At 32.4% G+C, this 22,578-nt stretch overlaps 1 protein-coding gene across 2 annotated transcripts in view; it reads left to right on the top strand.

The window, feature by feature from the left end:
- LOC144972926 (uncharacterized) overlaps window positions 1–22,578 on the top strand; it is a 148,083-nt gene that overhangs the window by 45,173 nt on the left and 80,332 nt on the right. For both annotated transcript variants that reach the window (XM_078914752.1, XM_078914751.1), the window contains 31 exons: window positions 48–242; window positions 786–914; window positions 1,456–1,644; window positions 2,162–2,293; window positions 2,801–2,986; window positions 3,467–3,604; window positions 3,882–4,073; window positions 4,822–4,953; window positions 5,525–5,713; window positions 6,140–6,271; window positions 8,272–8,445; window positions 8,947–9,075; window positions 9,324–9,515; window positions 10,253–10,375; window positions 11,379–11,564; window positions 12,228–12,350; window positions 13,118–13,300; window positions 13,577–13,705; window positions 14,208–14,372; window positions 14,735–14,896; window positions 15,668–15,853; window positions 16,219–16,359; window positions 16,761–16,952; window positions 17,597–17,731; window positions 18,090–18,275; window positions 18,831–18,962; window positions 19,266–19,457; window positions 19,897–20,031; window positions 20,729–20,914; window positions 21,272–21,409; window positions 21,994–22,182. In XM_078914752.1, coding sequence (XP_078770878.1) covers window positions 48–242; window positions 786–914; window positions 1,456–1,644; window positions 2,162–2,293; window positions 2,801–2,986; window positions 3,467–3,604; window positions 3,882–4,073; window positions 4,822–4,953; window positions 5,525–5,713; window positions 6,140–6,271; window positions 8,272–8,445; window positions 8,947–9,075; window positions 9,324–9,515; window positions 10,253–10,375; window positions 11,379–11,564; window positions 12,228–12,350; window positions 13,118–13,300; window positions 13,577–13,705; window positions 14,208–14,372; window positions 14,735–14,896; window positions 15,668–15,853; window positions 16,219–16,359; window positions 16,761–16,952; window positions 17,597–17,731; window positions 18,090–18,275; window positions 18,831–18,962; window positions 19,266–19,457; window positions 19,897–20,031; window positions 20,729–20,914; window positions 21,272–21,409; window positions 21,994–22,182 — 4,992 coding nt within the window. The remainder of the gene's footprint in view (window positions 1–47; window positions 243–785; window positions 915–1,455; window positions 1,645–2,161; window positions 2,294–2,800; window positions 2,987–3,466; window positions 3,605–3,881; window positions 4,074–4,821; window positions 4,954–5,524; window positions 5,714–6,139; window positions 6,272–8,271; window positions 8,446–8,946; window positions 9,076–9,323; window positions 9,516–10,252; window positions 10,376–11,378; window positions 11,565–12,227; window positions 12,351–13,117; window positions 13,301–13,576; window positions 13,706–14,207; window positions 14,373–14,734; window positions 14,897–15,667; window positions 15,854–16,218; window positions 16,360–16,760; window positions 16,953–17,596; window positions 17,732–18,089; window positions 18,276–18,830; window positions 18,963–19,265; window positions 19,458–19,896; window positions 20,032–20,728; window positions 20,915–21,271; window positions 21,410–21,993; window positions 22,183–22,578) is intronic.

Genomic DNA, 22,578 nt, shown 5'->3' with positions numbered 1-22,578 from the left:
CTTTTACAGATTTATGGAAATGAATAGGAATGATCTTTTCCTTATAGATCCGAGTTAGAGTTCAAGATGGAGGTTCTCCACGTCTGTCATCCACTGCTGTTGTCCTCTTGACAATCGACCGCAATCTATTTGCTCCAGTCTTCACTCAAACATCTTATGAAACGACTATTTTGGAGACCCAATCACCTGGCAGTCTTGTGTCATTTGGAACCCCTATTTTTGCCCAGGACAATGATCTGCAGGTCTGTAAATAAATTATAAATTGTTTTTTTCTTGCTGTGTATTTGAATTTGAATTTTTGCTCTTATATTTAATGATTAAAAGTGATAGTGATCTTATATTTATGCTTTTTTTGTAAATGTAAGTTTTATGTGTTTTATAACCGTTCGATACTTCTTTTTAGGTTAAAAAGCAAAAAAAAAAATGTAAAGCAGTTACTGATATCTTGTAAATCTAAATCACATCTGGTGATGACATTTGCCAATTTTCAGCTTGTGTATGATTTGGTTACTGGGTAATTATCCAATATTGCTATGTGTTTTATTTCTTTAATAATTGAAAGAATACTAAATAGATTATCTAAAAGTATAGTTATTCAGGATTTTTATTTATTCATAAAAACATAAATGTTTTGTTTAATAAGACATTGTTTATTTCTATTTTTGTTAGAATTAGTAATTCATTGTATTGGCTTTTGAAAGATAATTTATTTATCAAATTTTTCAACATGAAATTACATGACATGATTGATATATTGTCTTTTCTTCTTAATTTACACGTTTTAGAGTCCATTCAACACAGTAGAATATTTCTTTGACAATTCGGTTGACTCTGATAGATTCTACATTGAACCAAGTAACGGTCAAATCTCTGTACGAAGAAACTTGGTTGGAGAAGCTGCTGATCAATATACAGTGAGTAGTGAAGTTTTTGTTTTCTTTTTGTTTCTTTGTTTTTTTTTCTTAATTAATGATAAAATAATGTATGTCATATTAATTAATGAAATCATATAAAGGAAGAGAATTTTTGATTAATTATATTATAAAAATGAAATAACGAGCAATGGTTTGGAAAAGAATGTAAGGTTCTATTTAAAGATAATTTGAGTGAAAAGATTATTAAATATCTGATAATATAAACGTCAGCACTTATCAGTTCATAATCTTAGATTATATTGAAACAAAGGTGTTCTCACAAGCTTTTCAAAGTCATGATTTTTATTTTGTTTTCAAATATTTCGTAAAATTATTTGATAACAATGATGAATATCCAGTTTTTGTTTCTTACTTCTCTTCACAAATAATCCCATCATGTATTACCCATCGGGTTATGTCCATTTTTTTGTCATTCGTAATATTTTTTTATAATAGAAAAATCCAAAATATATCTGCCATTTGCATTTGTACAAATTTAAATTATTGTTTACACTGTTTTCTACATTGTTACTTTTCTCAGCTTACTGTAAGAGCGAGAGATCTGGGAACTCCCAACAAGATTAGCAATGCCATCCCTGTCACGATCAATGTGATCCGCAATGACAACCCACCTGTGTTTATCGCCGAGCCTTACTCTGTCAGTATCCAAGCCAGTCAGGTTATTGGAGCCACAATCATCACTGTCACCGCAAATGATGCTGACGTTACAGTAAGACTCAAAATTTCAAAAATTGTGCAATAAGTGGGTTAAAATGAATATGGGCAGACTGCAAAGTCTTGTAACTGCGTTTGTTGAAGATGACAATTCTTTATATAATGTATTTTGTGATAATTCATTGAATGCAAAAGTAAAATAAATACGTTTCTACCAAGTAATAATCCAATGTCTGGAAAGATATTATAGCCAAAGAAATAAATGGACATTGACTGTTTGTGTTCTTTTATTCTTGATGTTTCAGCTTGCAGTTGAAGTAAAATAAGATTTTACCCATAAAAAAATTCATTGCACAAACTGATCAATGCAATTTTTTACATTCACCACGATCGTCAGGCTCAGTCAGAATGACTATTTTTCCACTCATCTGAAAGATTGCATTTGTATTACGAGTAAATGGATGATTTTCACTCATCTTCAACATACGCCCATTTTAAATATTAAGTACAAAAATTATTGCATGTCTAAAGATTTGACTTTGTGTAAAGAAATGTGAATATTGTAATTCCAGGCTCCGTATGGATCAGTAACCTACTCCCTCATTGGAGATGATGCAGCTCCATCATTATTCACTATCAATGGTGTCACTGGCAGAATCACAGTTGCTCAAAACTTCCAAGGAGACAGCACAAATATCTACAGAGTAATATTTTTTTCTGCGTGTTTGTCATTTTTTAATTTTAAAATCCTTTTAATCGATGGCAGGGTGCTGCTGATCTGTTTCTCATGTGTAAAAATAAATAGATAGTCTGTGTGATTATACCAAGAAGAGCACCTGGATATTTTCACTGCTATCTAAAACCACAGAAATATTTCTTTTTTTCGCGAATATTGTTATGTTTCTTGTTTTCTTTGTTACTGAAATGTGATAATATTTATATTGACGATTTTATTGTCGATGTTGTTTTTGATGATGATGATGATGATGATGATGATGATGCTGATGAAAATGACGATGATGATGATGATGATGATGATGATGATGATGATGATGGTGATGGTGATGATGGTTATAATGATAATCAAAAGGGTGATGATAGAATGATGGTAATGATGGTGATGTTAACCATAATGATCACTATATTTATGATACCTCATTTAATGTCTATAATTCTATTAAAAAATTAAACTACTTTTACATCTCTATCAGCTTCGAGTGTTAGCATCAGATGGAGGCAACCCAAGCAAAACAGACACCACTGTGGTATTAGTCAACGTCACTCGTAATCTATTTGCTCCACAATTTGACAGAGTTCTTACAACTGTATCTATCACTGAAAACCAAGCCATTGGTGATCCTTTTACTACTGTTACCTGCTCGGACAACGACCAGAGTGTAAGGATTTCTTCGTTGACGCATAAAATATGAATGTAGTATATAAATCTCTTGCTTTTTAGAATTTTGATTTAAATAAGTTATAATTTACAAATGTATCTGTCATCAATGTTAATGATTTGTATACCCATCAGTTTTAGTATTTAGATAAAATCTCCCTTACAATTATAATTTATGTTCATTAAAAAACTTTTCTTTTAAATGAAACAACCTTGTCTTTTCTATTTGTGAACCTAATATTTGAGAACAAACATGGCTTTCTCTGCCTCCTAATCTTAGACATATGGAGCCTTATCTTCTAGTTTTTTTTCGAGATTTTAGATATGTTTGATGAAATGCCACTCTCAATTTTGTTTGATATTTTTCTTTAATTTGAGAAAAACAAAACCCACATAAAATTAGAATAGAAATGAAATTTGTTGTATATTTTCATCACAAAAAGAGCTTTTGTTCTTTATTACTCTCTTATTCCATTCTCAGGCTCCCAACAACCAGGTGGTGTACACACGTAGTGGCAATGACAAAGTGGAGGAATATTTCCAGGTTGGAAGCTCCAATGGACAAATCTCTGTCCTCAGACCCCTTTATCTGGACGAGGAAGATACGCTTGGCTACTCAGTGAGATTTTTTTTTTAATTTGTGTTAGTTTATAGCAATGCTAACAATATAGCACTTTGGACTGAGAACATTATAATTATGATAATTTCAGAATTTTTGAAAAAAGCTCTTAATGTGAGCCATATTAAAATATCAGAAACAAATCAAAACCAACTCACAACGTTATTTGATTATTACTGTATAACATAACTATTTCATCTTTATTATTTCATTTATGAACTGAATGAAATTAGATCTTTAGAGCTTTATTATAACTCCTTTAAACATTGCTTTTCAGATGATTGTCACTTGTAGAGACAGAGGTAACCCAAGTCGTGAGGCAATAAACACAGCAACCATTACCATTGCTGTGGCTAGGAACCGCAATGCTCCACTATTTTTGCAGACTCCTTACAACACCACAATCAGCAGCACGACAACCACCGGTACCAATATTTTCAACATTACTGTTATCGATGGGGATACCAGGGTAAGCCCAATATTAGAAGTAGTTTAACATATTGGATAAATATAATATCTTATCTCAATCTTATCAATCTTATTTAAGACTGAAGATAAGACTTATTCTTTGAACACTATATACAGTAGCACATTACTACATAATCTAAAATGGTGTGATATGTAATAGTTATAGACAGTTTTACACGTTGTTAAATAAAATAAAAACATATATTTTCATACGACAGTGGAAAGCCAAAACTAACAATTATTGACTACCGAAATTATTGAATAATCAAAAGTGTGGAAAGGTCTTAGTTTAATAAAATAAAAAAAATAATCATACTCATATCTCAAAGAAAGTAACTCTTTGTCAACCATGAGTTTGAATTTCTTTTGTTGAAAAGTAAACAAATCCTGAATGGAGGAATGTATGGTAGTTTGATTTGTTGATTTCAAACATTAAATATTAAACATGTGCTAAAGATAACACTCAATTTCCCCAGCAAATTATATATCAATCTATGAGAGCAAAGTGTTTAATTATTTTGTAAATTAAATATCTGTCAAAAATGCTCAGTTTATATCATGGGAAGTTGTGTGCATTAGAGGTTTTAAAAAAAGTACGGACTACATTAATTACATTATGAAGTTAAAATTTGTCAATACTGTAAACAAAGTGTCCGATTAAAATGAGACAATTAAAAATTTATTTTGCTCTAAAGCAAATACTGTCCTGCATTAAAATTGTCTTGTTGATCAAACATTTACTCTAACAGTCACCATACAACCAAATTACTCTCAGCGTGATTGGTGATGACAGTGCACCCACTTTCTTCACACTTGGCACTGACCGTGTTGTCAGGGTCTCCAGCCAAGACCTTAATGCTGACCAAGCCACGTCTTACAGGGTGAGTGCACATTGCTGGTGGGTCTATATTAACTTTTGAATATATATATATATATATATATATATATATATATATATATATATATATATAATATATATATATATATATATATATATTTAGACTCATGATCATACTGTAGAAGACTTTTTGTTTTGTGTTTTCCTCCCTCTAAAATGAAACACATAAGAGATAACATAAGTTTTGAAATAGTTCAAACTATAAATTGAAATCTTTTAATCATTCATGTTTTATCTGTTATTGGATAAAAGCGAAGCTGAAAAACAGCAAATTTCGTTTGCTTTATATATAAGCTTAAGTTGTTTTGGTCGTCATTGTTATTATGTTGAATATGATCACATAAATCAAATATAGATGTGTGTCTAAAAATCACTTGTTGCAGGGAAGTATCTTGTTCAAGGCCAAACTATTGATTGACTAGAAATGTGAAATAACAGTATGAGGGCTTTTATAAATTCGATAAGATATTATTAAGTTTTGTTTGAAATAATTTCTATTTTTACTGTGAAAAAGAGTAATCTTAATTTAGCTTGATTTCATTTTCTTCCATCAGCTGAGAATTTTGGCAAGAGATGGTGGCACCCCACCCCTTAGTGCAAGCACTACCCTTGACATCTTTGTGCTAAGGAATTTGTTCTCTCCTCGATTCACTACCAATACCTTCATCAGCCTCAGTATTCCTGAGACAACAGCTATTGGTTCTTTTATCACCAGTGTGCAGGCTGTTGATGATGACACATCGGTAAGGGATATAGTTTTGTAGTTCATATCAGTAATTTTATTTTTATGCTATCCTTCATTTTTTTCTGTTTAACACAATTTTTGAGTATTTGAAAACAAATATGTTATCCATTTTTATAGGCCAAAAATATGTATTAAATAAGATTTGTTTTAGGGAGACTTTCGATAAGATGGAAAAACAAATAATTCCAATAAGAAAGATTAACTGTAATGAATATTGAAAGAAAATTGAAGTCAATAAACTTTATTATTGATATGGGCAACCTTGATGGCTTGAAATCTATTCTTAATTTTAACCTTTTCTTTCTATTGAGATTGAATTTTTCTTTAGCAATCTCATTTTTAAAGCATTCGAGGAATGTTAAGGGCTCATTTATTAGACATTGCTTAATTTAATCATTATTTTAATCTTTATTAATCATTGTAGGCACCCAACAACATTATTCGTTATGCTGGAATTGGAAACGATGATGCCACCACCTACTTCTTTGTGAATCCTCTTACTGGAGAAATCACCCTTTTGAAGTCTGTCGAAGGAACCAGCTTCAGTGGCTTTGTGGTAAATTAAACTTGTAAAAAAAAATCTAGTAGAGTATGGTCGCATAATGAGATTGATACACTAAAAAAAACCCCAAAAAACATACGATCTTTGGATCTGGGAAAGATATATCTCTAATTGAGGAAAGCAAAATATTTCATGTGCCAGATCAAAACCATCACCTGACCAGCATGAAAGGAAATAAGGTAGCAGTAGAAGAAAAAGTAATTGATGTGAAAGTGGTTGAAACAGGTTTCATGTACGGGAGATACATATATATGGAGAATACTCAACAAGATTGTGTGAATGTATTTTATATGTGTGTGTATGTTTGCGAAATATATATATATATAATATATATATATATATATATATATATAATATATATATATATATATATATATATATATATATATATATATATATATATGTGTGTGTGTGTGTATAAAATGTGTACAGAGAGAGATAGATAGATAGATAGATAGAGAGAGAGAGAGAGAGAGAGAGAGAGAGAGAGAGAGAGAGAGAGAGAGAGAGAGAGAGAGAGAGACCTGTAGTTGGTTTTGAAATGTTCCATTTAAGTTTAAATGGATCAGCTTGCCAAAAAACAACAACAACAAAAAATAATAATAATAAAACAAAAAACAAACAAACCAATATTATGTCGTAATTGAAAGAGGTTCAAACCCCACCACCGCCGCGAAAAAATTTTTTATTCTCTATTGTCTTCTGGCACTTTTCTACTCACTTCATATCTTGTTGTTACCAACATAAGTGCCTGCTCCACTCACTTTTCTGAATTAAAAATTCACCCCATACACCGGAGCATACTCCATGTCTCAATCGTTTCTATGTTATATGTTTGTGATGAGAATATTGGCTATTAAGCTTAACTGCTGGTCAAAATTACTTCGCGATGGTGGTGAACGAATCGGCGATCTCAAGAAGTGGGTGAGAGAGGGATCTAGAAATGACTTTGGGTTTGAAACGAATATTTATGTGTTCGTGGATAGCTCACACGGTAGAGCCACGCTCTCACCTGCCAGGCGGAGTTGTCGTACCAATAAGGTCGCAGGTTCAAACCCCACCACCGCCGCGAAAAAAATTTTTTATTCTCTATTGTCTTCTGGCACTTTTCTACTCACTTCATATCTTGTTGTTACCAACATAAGTGCCTGCTCCACTCACTTTTCTGAATTAAAAATTCACCCCATACACCGGAGCATACTCCATGTCTCAATCGTTTCTATGTTATATGTTTGTGATGAGAATATTGGCTATTAAGCTTAACTGCTGGTCAAAATTACTTCGCGATGGTGGTGAACGAATCGGCGATCTCAAGAAGTGGGTGAGAGAGGGATCTAGAAATGACTTTGGGTTTGAAACGAATATTTATGTGTTCGTGGATAGCTCACACGGTAGAGCCACGCTCTCACCTGCCAGGCGGAGTTGTCGTACCAATAAGGTCGCAGGTTCAAACCCCACCACCGCCGCGAAAAAATTTTTTATTCTCTATTGTCTTCTGGCACTTTTCTACTCACTTCATATCTTGTTGTTACCAACATAAGTGCCTGCTCCACTCACTTTTCTGAATTAAAAATTCACCCCATACACCGGAGCATACTCCATGTCTCAATCGTTTCTATGTTATATGTTTGTGATGAGAATATTGGCTATTAAGCTTAACTGCTGGTCAAAATTACTTCGCGATGGTGGTGAACGAATCGGCGATCTCAAGAAGTGGGTGAGAGAGGGATCTAGAAATGACTTTGGGTTTGAAACGAATATTTATGTGTTCGTGGATAGCTCACACGGTAGAGCCACGCTCTCACCTGCCAGGCGGAGTTGTCGTACCAATAAGGTCGCAGGTTCAAACCCCACCACCGCCGCGAAAAAATTTTTTATTCTCTATTGTCTTCTGGCACTTTTCTACTCACTTCATATCTAATTGAAAGAGGTAATAGAATTTAGAATTGCCATTTTCATTTCAAGGTACTAACAACTTGTTTTAATTCTGTCAGTTAATTGTTGAAGCCAGAGATCAAGGCACCCCATCACGATTTGCCACTGCTACCATTGAGATCAACATTTTAGAATCAGAAACTCTTCAATTTGCTCAGCCCAACTATGCTACCATCATCTCAGAAAACCTCGGCCTGAACCAGCAAGTCATCCGGGTTGTTGCTCAGCCAGGGGTGGGTTTACTAATTGACTGTTAATGGTTCGAACAGTTCAGAAAATGGCTTGTGTTGTAAATAATAATTCAATAAAAAGTTAAATAGTTAATCTGTAACATAAGAAAGTGTAGCTAATTTAGCAAAAAGAAGCTAAATTTAAAAGTGAAAGCTTACAAGCACTGAGGTCTAATCAGTGCAATGACACATGTAAATTTGACAATTTTAAATTTTAGTTAACAAGTTTTACTTTTAGCAATTGTTGAATTTTCCCCTAATTTTCTTTAAAATTGTGTTTGGGTTTTTTATTTGTTTTATTAATGATAAAAAACTTTCCTAACTTTCCTGATGGTGAACGTATGTAATGCATTTGTCTCACTATTGTTCAATAAATTTTAACCGAGGAATATTTATGTATTTTATTCACGATTTTGTCTATGCATTAAGGCTATTTTCTTTCTTCTTTTATATTCTAGTTACAAATAACTTGTTATAATTGTAAAAATGTTATTTTTCTAACAGCCTGGTGTGACCTACAAGCTAATTGGGTTCAGTGATGGCCCTGATTATTTCAACATCAGTAGCACCACAGGAACTATCAACGTCAGGACTGATCTCAGAACTGACCTCAACAAGAAGACACTTTACAACGTACGATTTTTTAAAGATTTTATAAAACATACAAATTTATCTGTTTTAAGTAAATTCGTCTGAAGACGTTATGGTTTCTTTTATCACAATGCAAAGCAATCCAAACTTTAGTTATGCTAAATCCTAAAATTATAAAGTTTAGTTATTTCAACTTGAATGTTCATATAACACCATAATTATTGTCACACGAAACAGATGATATATAAATGATACTGTAACCAATATGTCCATATTTTTTCTTTATTCAGCTTTTAGTTGAGGCCTCTAGGACCTTTACAACCACTGGATTGAAAACGGCTCAAGCTCGTGTTAATATCACTGTAACACGTAATGAGAATCCCCCTGTCTTTAATCCTAGTTTGTACAGCATTGAAGTCCTAGAGACCTTGGCATTAGGTTCCTCTGTTATCCAACTTTTCGCTACCGATCAGGACAGTCAGGTACCAATATGCAAATAAATAAATAGAACCTAAGTCTCCTCTGAATTCATGTTATTGTTGGTATATTTCTCAGTCTTGATTCAAACTCTCACCTCAATTTCGTCAAAATTGATGTGATGTGGCTTAAATACTTTAACATTCGGTTTTCAATTTCATGGAGGAATAAGATTTAGGGAGTGGATTAAAAAAAAAATACAACATTATCTCCCCCATCTCTACATCTTTGAACCTGAATTTAGATTTTAAGTAAAATTTACCTTCAAAACTACACCCAAAGAATGCTACCATCTATTCCCTTCTTAGGTCTTTTTAGCCAATACATTAATAATAATACAGTGATTATTTTTTTTAACTTGAAGCTCTTCAAATATTTATGATCGTTTAAATAAAATATAAAACCTCTCTTTATGACGAAACATAATCTTCAACTATGTTTTATTTTATACCAGATAATTATTTTGAAAAATAGAAATAAAATTCTCTTTATTCATCCCATTGGGGAAATTTGTCTCTAGGGTCTATTCCAAAGGAAGACTGGAATAACACAGGCGTCAGCCACAGAACGGTGCCGCAAATTGAGCTAGAGTGAGATAACTTGCTCAAGGCCACACAGCGCAGCGGCGGGTGATCGAACTCTGTACCTTTTGGGTACGAAGCAAAGACCGTACTCTGAGCTGTGTTGCTCCCAAATAAATATTATGCTTCTGTGGTTATTAATTTATTTTGTTTTGGTACAGGATGTTCTGGAATACAAACTGGTTGAAGAAGCCGGAGTTACTGATTTCTTCTATCTTGGCCCAAGGACTGGCCTCATTTCATTAAAGAGGCTTTTGGAAGGACAGCCAGATGCTTTCTACCAGGTACAATTATGTCATTTTATTTCTAGTTACATACAAATGATAATGGAGACAAGGAGCAAGAGAGAAAGAGGAGAAGGAGGGGGAGTAGGAGTAGGAACAGGAGGATGAGGGGGGAGATAGAGAGTAGTAGAAGTAGTAGTAGTAGTGGTAGTAGTAGTAGTGGTAGTAGTAGTAAAAGTAGTAGTAGTAGTAGTAGTAGTAGTAGTAGTAGTAGTAGTAGTAGTAGTAGTAGTAGTAGTATTACTACTACTACTACTAGTAGTAGTAGGAGGATGAGGGGGGAGAAAGAGAGTAGTAGAAGTAGTAGTAGTGGTAGTAGTAGTAGTAGTAGTAGTAGTAGTAGTAGTAGTAGCAGTAGTAGTAGTAGTAGTAGTAGTAGTAGTAGTAGTAGTAGTAGTAGTAGTAGTAGTAGTAGTAGTAGTAGTAGTAGTAGTAGTAGTAGTAGTAGTAGTAGTAGTAGTAGTAGTAGTAGTAGTAGTATTTTAGCAAAGGAGATAGTGGGCATCTCACACCCAAAGAGTAGAGAGGAAAAAAGAGTAAGGGATATGGAGATACACACACAAACACTCACACACTAGCACTCACGCATACATATATATATATATATATATATATATATATATATATATATATATATATATAATATATATATATATGTATGCGTGAGTGCTTGTGTGTGAGTGTATATATATATATACATATATATATATATATATACCTATATATATATAGGAGTGTTGGTTGGTATTTATAGGTACGATAGTGCTCGATAATGTTGGTTATATATATATATATATATATATATATATATATATATATATATATATATATATATATATATTATATATATATATATAAATATATATGTGTGTGTGTGTATAAGAGAGAGAGAGAGAGAGAGAGAGAGAGAGAGAGAGAGAGAGAGAGAGAGAGAGAGAGAGAGAGAGAGAGAGAGAGACAGACAGAGTTTAAGTAAGCTATGCTTTTTTTTTTATCAATACAGTTCCAAGTGCAAGTAACCGACCAATTCATTAACCCCAAGATTGACACGGCCACTGTTAGAGTCAGTGTGCGACGCGATACTTTCACTCCTGTCTTTACCCAAACACCTTACGGTACTGCTGTTGCCTACAACATTGGCATTGGGACAAGCATCTTCCAAGCTTCTGCCTTTGATCAGGATCTTGTTGTAATAATTGTTTACAATTTTTCTATCATTTGATATATTTATTTTGTATAATTCTATATTTGATAAATGAAAGACTATGTATATTATATATACCAATATATATATATATATATATATATATATTTTATATATATATAATATATATATTTTATATATATATATATATATATATAACATCACGAATATTCAATGTTTTCAACGCTGATTTATTATATGTATAAATTTCCTTATCAATGTAAATGAAGTATTGTTTTGTAAAATTGTATGTTATTTAGTTCGGCTTGTCGGTTTGGTATGACAATGGAGTTTTGATTTGTAATTCCTAGTTTGAAAATTGCTTTTGGCAATGCAAAGTTAAGTCCTTGTAAATGGCTATTTACTCACATTATCTCACAGTACTCAAGTGTAAAATGAGTACATGGCCAATAACAGCTATTTTTTCTGTCAAAAGAAAGTGTAATAGTGCCTTCCATGTTAAGTGTTGTTGTCAGGATTCTTTGTAAAAGACTTTGAACACATTTAGTAGATATTAAAATATAATAAAAGCTTGTTTTACTATTTTACTGTTTTCAAAATTTTGTAAAAGGGATTTAAATATTGATTCTGATAATACTTAGTACTTTTGCATAACATCGCTATCTTTCAATCATCACATTTCTTTAGGGTGACATTGTCTATGAAATCATTGGCTATTTTGCTGCCCCGGGATATTTCAACATCAACCCTAGCACAGGAGACATTACTATCAGAGCCTTGCTTACTTCAGATGTTGCCACCAACTACGTGGTAAGTAATGTTATGAAAAAAATAATTGAAATAAAATGTTGCATCACTATGTCATCAAAGATGTTATAAGCATCTCAGAATAAGCAAATTAACTTGGAAAAATGAAATAAAATAAGAAAGCTTGTTTAAAGCAACACATAAATCTTGAAAACTTATAAACTGTTGTCAAGTGGTGTAATTCACCAAGAACGTCAACACAAAACATCAGAGATTAGATTAGAAGGTGCATCTTATTATTGGTATATTGATTTGAATGTTGTTCTGATCATACTTGGTACTTTTGACAACGCTGTCATGTTATTTTTCAATAATTAAGAAATTGCCAGAGACAGCAAAGTTTCAATCATTAATATTTGGTCTTTTGTTCCTATAAGATATACCAAAAGGGGCAATGTTGATGAGGTTTCCACATTATATCTATCTAGTTGGCTGACATCACCCTTTTATTCATAATGTTTTGAATGGTTTTTTTTAGAAAAGGCAATTCGAATCTTTTTTATGCAATGCATCCATTCAAATTTCACTTGATTTCATCTCTATTTACAAGTGATCTCACACTGAAACAACATTCTAGAACAAATTATGATTACTCTATAGGGAATCGTTGTAATTTTCTTTATATGACTGTAAAAAAGTCAATCCGTTTGACACTGGACATATCATTTCCTCTTTAATCAATTGTTATAGGCACATTGGTAAGTTAATTCACGAGACACAATAATATTAATTTTCCAATGTAAAATCCTTATTTATTTTCCTCTCATCAGTTGGGTCTGAAAGCATACGACAGTGAGCGTCCTAATCAATTTGCCACAACTAATTTGACGATAGCTGTCAATCGTAATCCAACAGCCCCTGCTTTTATGTCCCTGGTCTATAATGAGAGAATTAGAGAGACTTACATCCTTGGTGTCAGCATCTTACAGGTTAACGCAAATGACGCTGACGGGGTAAGATTTTTTTTTACAATGTTTTGTTTTTGATTTTTGTATGTAAAATAAGGCGCCAACAAAGATTTTCCACATAACAGTGCTTTACTCATGCCATGCTACGCCAACTTCTTTAATCTTTTCTTCTACAGTCATTCTCAAACTCTTAATTGAATATAAATGACAAAGTTCTTTAGATAAACAAACAAGATAGATGTATGTGATAATGATTAAAATGAATTATTATAATCATAATGGAACCTTGATTTGATGGTCGTTTATTTTTATTATCTCCAGAACGATGTGAAGTATAGCATTGTCAGTGCCAACCCATCAGATGGGACCAGCTTCTTCTTCCTCAATTCAGACTCTGGAGTGATTTCCGCTGCTAGATCCCTGACAGAAACTGATATCGATTCATTCACTGTAAGTTTGTATTTGTTATTATTAACCCATTAACATGCATATTTAATCTTTACATAGAAATAATCCACTATTCAGACCTACCACTTATAATGATGTAATCTATATATATGAATGGCTGAATTTGGACCATTATATATATTATCCAAAATTTATATACATTTCCGTTATACTGTCCACTATATCATACTCCATTTTAAAAACACTTCTTTTGTTTTTAATCCTCTCTTTGTTAGATTGATTCATATTGTTTTCTCGGAAGTCGATCTGTATTAAAAGAAAAAAAAAATTATATATGTTGATTATTTGCTTATGTTTTTCTTTGGTTCATGTTGAATTTCAGTGACACTTAATCATTGTTCTCCAGAATTTGTTTGTTTTTAACTTCGAGATCCTTTTACAGGAAAAATCTCATATTGTTCTTTTTAAATCATTTTAATTTATTACCCTTTTAACATTCTAGTTTAATAATATAATTACCTTTTTCTTTAAATAACAATTCTAGTTCACTGTAGCTGCTGAGGACAATGGGTTACCCCCTCGAACAAGTGCTACCAATGCCCAGGTTACTATCACCATCGACCGTAACCGGTTTGCACCCTTCTTCATCCGAACCCCATATTCTACCACCATCCAAGAGTCGGCCTCCTTGGGATCTTCTGTTATCAGAGTATGGAGCTTTCAATAAAGTTTTAAATAATTTTGATACCATTTGATTAATCATCAAGCAATTGATATGCGTTATGCCTGACATTTGATCATTTTTTAGAATTTAATTTTGTTATAGAGTGATATAGATGGATTAAAATAATATAAATGAAATCTTGGAGAGTAAATATTTCATTTTATTTTGTTCAAATGCACTTAGTCCAGTCCATTCAGAATCATGAAAAATCTTAAATACTTTGTGAAATTTTTGAACGACATCAAGCACATTTGTGTGTGTGCTTATTTCGTTGCTAATAAAGTTTTGAAACTTTATTAGATCAAGTAAAGCAGGGCATGAAAAAGAACATTTTTATTCGTTTTCAGGTTGAAGCCCGAGATGAAGATCCTGCAGGTTCGAGCTTTGCCAACATCACTTATTCTCTCATTGGGGATGATTCCATGCCAACTTACTTCCAACTGAACAGTATTAGTGGAGAAATCACAGTCAAAAGATCACTCAGTTCTGATACTGCGACCACTTATGTTGTAAGTATCCATGATATATATATATATATATATATATATATATATATATATATATATATATATATATATATATATATAGTTCTATGCAAAGAAATGTATATACGTTGATCAATGCTTATTATTTTTAGTGAAATGAATTGAGTGCATTATGTGTATAGTAATTTGATCTTTTGGTGAAAAATTTGGAAGAATTGCTTATTATAAAATTATTAAGTTATTTTGAAGAATTGATTTTAATATGGTTGTCCTTTCATGATTTGATATTAATTAAAGTTACAAATTAAACACACTGAAGGCGCATCAGAAGTAGTTCTGTCTTAGTCAAATTAGAGAATTGGAAGGCTGTTTATAAAGATAATTATAATACATTTTATTTATATAGTGCATGTACCATACAATATAACTCTTGGTACAAAACATTCATGGCATGCAATATACACTTAAAAAGTTACTCAACTGCATTAAAAAATAAAAATATGGAATAATAGAATTTATAAAAATGTACATGATGAGAGACAAAACTTATGGGATGACAGTGCAAATACGGGTTGTGATCAAAACGTTGGTATATTCATGAAGTATGTTACTCACTCGATTCTTTTTTTTGTTGTTTTGTTTTACATTGGAAAATTGGATATCAATATCAATTAAATTTCGATATCAAAAGTAATTGTGTTAAATACTGGACATTGATCTTGTAGTCCTACAGTCCATTAACGTGTTACAGTTGGTGAAGAACAATAATTTGAAATTATGCATTGCTTCCCACAGGGACGTGTTGTTGCTAGAGATGGAGGATCCCCACCCCAGAGTGCTTTAGCACTTGCAAGAATTTCTGTCATTCGAAATCTTTTCCGACCTGTTTTTGCTTCCACTAATTACGAAGAGACTTACTTGGAAACTGTACCCATTGGAACCCAGGTGGTACAAGTGGTTGCAACAGATCAAGATACACGGGTGAGATGTTAAGAAATAATGAAGAACGTTTTAGGAAACATTTAGAAATTATTGCTTTAATGGAATGAGGTAAATGTTTGTCAATTTATTAATGATATAAAAGATAACAAAGAGTAAGCTGAAGAGTAATTTTAATTCATATCACCAGCACATTATAAGTATATATCAAACCATTGCTCTCAGTAACTTTCATAAGAAGCAAGAACGACATCATACACGTCTTCAGAAAATGTTTATTCACGATAAAATTGTAAATAATGAAATGTCATACTTCATTATCTTTTTAAAATTAAGATATTATTTTCTATTTAATATTCCTTTTGATCAGCAGATAATTAGATTTCATAAATTTTCATTTTCAAAAGGCTCCCTACAACACCATCCGTTATGAGATTCAAGATGTGAACTCTGTGGCCAGCAATTACTTCCAGATTAACTCTGATACCGGTGTAATAACTGTTAGAGCACCATTGACTGGAGATCTGAGCAAGCAAAACGTTTACACTGTAAGTTGTTCCCTCTCTGAGTAGATGTCTTGACCATATGAAATGTAATTTGGCTACTTATTGTCTGCTTGAAGTGAAGAGGAGTGCAGTCTTGTAAGATTCAACAATAAATCGTGCATATTTTCTTTATTCATTTATCACAAGGAATAAATAGTATATAATTTTGGTAACAGCAAATAATGAAATTCGAAGGCAGGAAATCTCCTCATTCATTTTATATTGTTTATCTCGTAACCACTTTTAAAATTGTATTTATTAGAGAAATTAAATGTTAAAGTTATGACATTTGTTTTTCTTACCACATATAAATACCCTATGTTTACATAATGACTGGTTAATTATTTAATGATTCATTTGTACTCATTTAGATTATATTTCATGTTTATCTTTAATACAAACAGTTCACTGTGGTTGCAAGAGATGTAGGAGCTCCAATTCAAACATCAGAGGTCCCTGCCACCGTCCGTATCAACGTACAGCGCAATTTGAACGCCCCTATCTTTACTAATTCTATAAAATCAGCCAGCCTCAATTTCAATGCTCCCCCTGGATCCTCTATCATCTCTGTGGAGGCTACAGATGCAGACATTGTGGTAAGAGTTTTACTAATTTACAAACATTTAGCACATTGAGATACTGTAATCTTTAGATATAACTTTGGCTATGATACAGTGCCATCTTTTGCAGAGAGAGAGAGAGAGTGAGAGAGAGAGAGAGAGTCTCGTCCTTCATGTTGAGCGTTGCCTTCGACTAGGGACCCTTGCAAAGCACCTTAAGTAGGTTTACTGGATATTACGCTATATAAATGCTCAAGTTTGAATAAAGAACATTATTTGTAAATACATGTAACATGCTCTCTGTCTCAGGAAAATGAGTAGTTGGTATCTTCTTGATGTAAATCATGACCTTTTATTGCGTCACATTTCAGACTTCATTTTAACACAAATCCGAGTACTATATTAATGCTATATTGTTAAAAGATTCAGTGAAACTACTAAATCTTTAAAAATGGCCATATGATTTTAAGAAGTTGATATTAAATTGTATGATAAGATTTTATTTATTAAGATGACACACTAGTCTAGTGGAAAGAATTACTTGCTCAAGCCTATACATTTTGTAGCTGTTGATGCAGTCCCATTCATAACATGTGTTGTTAACGGTGCCGCTTTTATTATGTCGGTTTGACAGAAACACTTTGGTAAATGTCAATTAATTTTTCAAAATTGAATTCCAGAATCCATTCAATCAAGTGTCTTACTTCATCATCGGCGATGACAATTCACCTTCCCTCTTCACAATCAATGCTGGAAGTGGCCTCATTTCAGTGGCATCTTCGTCCCTTGCTGCAGATCCCAAAACCACCCATTTTGTAAGTAGATATCTTTTCCTACGAGCGTTACAATATTTTTCTATTGAGATCGTTGCCGTATTAAAGAAATGTATTTCTTTTTATGATTTTCCCCTCTTTATGATATCTTTGAATACCATTCCATTTATGAATAGGTTAACAATATGCTTGATATTACAACGATGTACAACGATCTATTTTTAAAAAGTATATATATATATATATATATATATATATATATATATATATATATATATATATATATATATATATATAATGCTTACCTAAGACCTGATAAAGCAACATTTTTGTTCAAACTATCAAACGATTAAAGGTAAAAAATTGAAAATGTCCACCATTTTTATTCCTTGAAAAAAAGGTGCGTGTCCTAGCTTCCGACGGAGGCACTCCATCCTTGTCTGCAACAACGGTTGTCACTTTGAATATTGCCAAGAATCTGAACAGTCCCAGCTTCATCCAACAGAACTACACATTCTCTATCTTTGAGACTCAAGCCTTGGGTGTTAGTTTTGGACAGATTAACGCTCGGGATTTGGATGTCACTGTAAGTTGATCTGTCAAATTCCATACATTCTCTCCTTCTAACAATCATTTCCCTCTTTAATTGTCTCCATTAAAATAGAATCTATAAAAGTGTTCAATTTTACTTCGTTTTCCACACTTGCCAGCTCTTTGATTTGACATACTTAAACCATTAAAACAGTCATCTTTATCCATAATTTTGATGGAAACATAATTTTGATGGAAACATTTATTACCTATGTCTTAATTTATCAACCTGAAATGTACGAATAAAAATATATCTGTGTGATCCAATATTGATGAAAGCTAGACCAAGAGATAGAGTATGGCACACAAGATGTAAAACTAAAAGTAATGTTTTTGCGGTCTTTTACTTAAAAACTGTCCAAATAATCACTGTTTCTATTTAATTACAATCAAGAGGTATATAACAAGGATTGTCTGTGGAATTATATATAATCTAAAATGCATTATTTCTACGTGTACTCTTTTTCTAATGCCCATAATTTTGTCATAGTGTGTGATGATGTTTTGAAGCTAAAAACAATCGTATTAATAATTTGTTTTTGTCTTCCAGTCTCCGAGCAACCTGCTGAATTTCACTTTGGTAGGCGAATCAGACACTCAAGAGTACTTTGGTGTGGATGAAGACAATGGTTACGTTTTTGTGAAGAAGTCTTTGGCACTTATTCGGTCAAGTGCATTCCGTGTAAGCAGTTTTTTTGTCATCTGGTTAAATTTTCAGAATATAAGTATATATACTATCCAGAAATGTTTTTTAGTTCCCGATTTGGAAGATTCTTAATGACACTATTATTATGAGATAGTTAATCTGCATTATTCATCGTTTTTCATTTTATTCGTATAATATTATGATAGATGATACTTTATAGGCAATTTTAACTCTTATTCATGGTTTGCCTAAATGCAAGATGTTTAAGTTGTTTAATGGCAATTTTAATACTAATAGATTTATTTAACGTAAAATGCTTTTGATTTATTTCTTTTTCAGGGTGTTGTTGAACTTAGAGACAGAGGTCTCCCAAGTAGAACGGCTAGCCAATTATCATACGTCTTTATCAACGTAATCAGGAATAGGTTTGCACCTGTCTTTACTGATAGCGATTGTAGTAAGGACCTTAGTCAGAATTTGGGAGTTGGCACCAGTGTCACGAGAGTACAAGCTAGTGATGATGATGGAATAGTAAGTCATAAATCATGTTACTCAATAGATAATAGAAATTAGTCTGACAGTACAAGGATTTAATTTGATGATACATATATGAGGTAGGCTTCCAGCCTGCAGAGTGTAGGCAATGGTCTGATTTAAATCTGGTGGTTTGGGCCATGTGAAAGACCAGCATTTTTACCAAAACGAGAAAAAGCTATTAGTTTTTATTTGTTAAATGCTACTGAACCATGGCTCCAAAGGACCACATTTTGTTACAAGTCATCCGCCTTCGCTTTTTATGATTTAAAATGATAGATATTTTATCATAAAATGTTTAAAATCATAACAAGGCTTTCTTTGAAAGATTATGAAATTATTTTCAGTTTCAGTTTATTTTCAAACATTTGGTAGTTAAATAAGCATTAATACATTGAATTACAAAACACCTAAAATGATATATTTTCCTCACCAGAGCTCTATCTTTGGAACTGTTACCTATGACATCATTGGCGACGATTCAGCTCCTGTGTATTTTGACGTGAATCCAAACACTGGAGAGATTAGAATCGCCCAGAGTCTTACACAAGAGAATATTGATGACTACAGGGTAACCGATTTTTTTTTGTTTGTTTAAAAAATCATCTTTTATCTGATAATTGCAAAAGTAAATCCTACAAAGGAATATCAATCCCTCGTGCATCTGTGTAATGCAATACGCCAGTTTGACCTGCTTTTGCTTTATCAATGTCTATATACCAGGCTAAAATAATCTGGACCATCTGAATTGAATCCCTTTACTTTTTTCCCACTCCCGATCTCACACTCCTCACACTCGATAGTTAATAAGATTATGGTCAGTTTACGACATAATTATATTAATCCAAGCTATTGCTTGACAGACAAGGGTTTCCTCATCTTCTGATTCTAACATAAATTACCTTTTAAAAGTTGACAAGAACATTAATTTTTTTATAATCAATCCATCATTATGTAAATAAATGCTATGGTATCTTTCCTTCAGATTGTATTTTAAGATAAATAAAATTGCTTTTGAATTTTAAACTATTCTATGTTCAAAAACCTTTGTTTTATAGAATTACATAATTCTTTTTTGTGCATAACTTTTGTGAAAGGGGAAATCATTCCTATTTTATTTTCATCCATTTAATTTGTAAAAGGAATTTTGCTAGGCCTAAAAGTGTATTTATGCCATGAAGTTTATACAATATTATGGGTTATATATGCATGATAGAAAAAATATATAATTATTACTACTTTGATTTTTTTCTCTTTTTAAATTTCAGATTCGTATCCGTGCTCGTGACAATGGAGTCCCTTTCAAATTTTCAACCAAGGTCTGCGTTTTGACAATCACCAGAAACTTCCAGTTCCCTGTCTTCACTGAAACCAGTTACACAGCCCGTGTGCTGGAGACCTTACGTCTTGGTGACGTCATCTTGACTGTTTCAGCCACTGATGCAGATCCTCTGGTAAAACAATCACATATTCCTCATTTTCCAACATAATATTGATATGGGGACTCTCTAAAGCATCTCTTTAAAGTCACTGAATCCTAAAATCTTTGAAAAAGATTCAGGGCACTGATTTCAGTTATGTATATCTATTCGAGATTACTATTTTGAAAAATTAGAATGGAATTTGAAGATTGATATTGAGCTCTGGAGTCATGTCTACTTCTTTGTTAGCTTTTAGAAATTGAACACATGATTATTTTTTTTATTTTTTTTTAAGCAAAAAAAAAAATAAAGATAGAGTAAGATCTATTCTTTTGCCATGTGAGCTCTATAAGAATGTTTTTTTAAAACTTGATTTGTTTCTTCCTCCAGCCTCCCAACAATGATATTCGATATGAAATCACTGCCGATGATGAGGATAAAGAATGTTTCCTTCTCAATGATATTACCGGACAGCTTCTTCTCAAACAATCGCTGTTGTATGAACCATGCAGAGCCGGTGTCTTCCTTGTGAGTTTTTACAGACACATAATTTTATAATTCTTAGATATACCATATTCCTTCTTCCATAATCATTGTGCAATGTTACATTTTTCTGTTTCATATTTATTTAGATTTGACACAATATAAAATGATGGGATGGATTTGATTTTAGCATGGTTTAAATTTTGGAGAGTATTGACAATATTTGCAAAAATACGTATTTGCATTGTAGAGATTTAAATCATTTTATTATAAATTACAATTCTTGTATCTACTTGTTGTATTTCCTCTATCGAGCTCTTGGTACTAGAAGGATTTTGTTCAACATGCTTTCTTGATAGTTTATACAAAAGTATAAATAGATCAAAGAAAGAACAACATTTTTGACATGTCAATACCTATTTTAATATTTAGGGAGATTCTTCCAAGAAGTTTCTTTCAGTTGTATTGGATTTTTTTATGCACGGAACATCCATATTTTTATAATGAAACAAACTTATCATGGATTTAGATGTAGTAGATAATCGGCAAAATACATAATTAAAGATTAAACAATATATTTTAATGTCGTACACATGACAATTCTTTGCATTATCTTGCATATATTGCAGATGAAAGTTATCGCCAGGGATCGTGGCACACCTCAACTCTCAAGCCAAGAAACCAATGTGACAGTGATTGTGTCTCGTAATCTCTTCCCCCCAAGATTCATCCTAACACCTTACAATACAGAGTTGGCTGCTGACGTACAGGCTGGTAGTGTAGTAAGGACTGTCACTGCAGTAGATGATGACAATACTGTAAGTTTACCTTTTTCAAAGAAAAACTTTTAATGCTCATTTTGGCAGCGCATGTCCACAGATTCACCATGCTAAATTCACGATACAATACTTTTATCTGTAAAAGTTACAAATGATTTTTCATTTCATACAATACTTTATTTGTTAGACACCGTCTCTGTACTCTCACCCAGCCAATATTTATTTTTGAAAAACCCAATCTCCAAAAACTTGAGCTTTCCCATTAAAACTGCTCAAAACGCGTCACAAGGTGTCCAAACCAATAGCAATTCTAATAATGTAGGATGAGACATGCATGTAAGGCGATATTACATTTTAAAAAAACAGAGGCAATGCTGTTAATAGCCAGGTACTCATTTTACACCTGAGTGTGGTTAGAGAATGCGAGTAAAGAGT

Source organism: Berghia stephanieae, chromosome 5 (genome assembly GCF_034508935.2).
Source record: "Berghia stephanieae isolate SIO BIC M18660-M18661 chromosome 5, UCSD_Bste_1.3, whole genome shotgun sequence".
Taxonomy (NCBI): domain Eukaryota; kingdom Metazoa; phylum Mollusca; class Gastropoda; order Nudibranchia; family Aeolidiidae; genus Berghia; species Berghia stephanieae.
The sequence above is the reverse complement of the archived record's forward strand: the minus strand, read 5'-3'. Positions and strand labels throughout refer to the sequence as shown.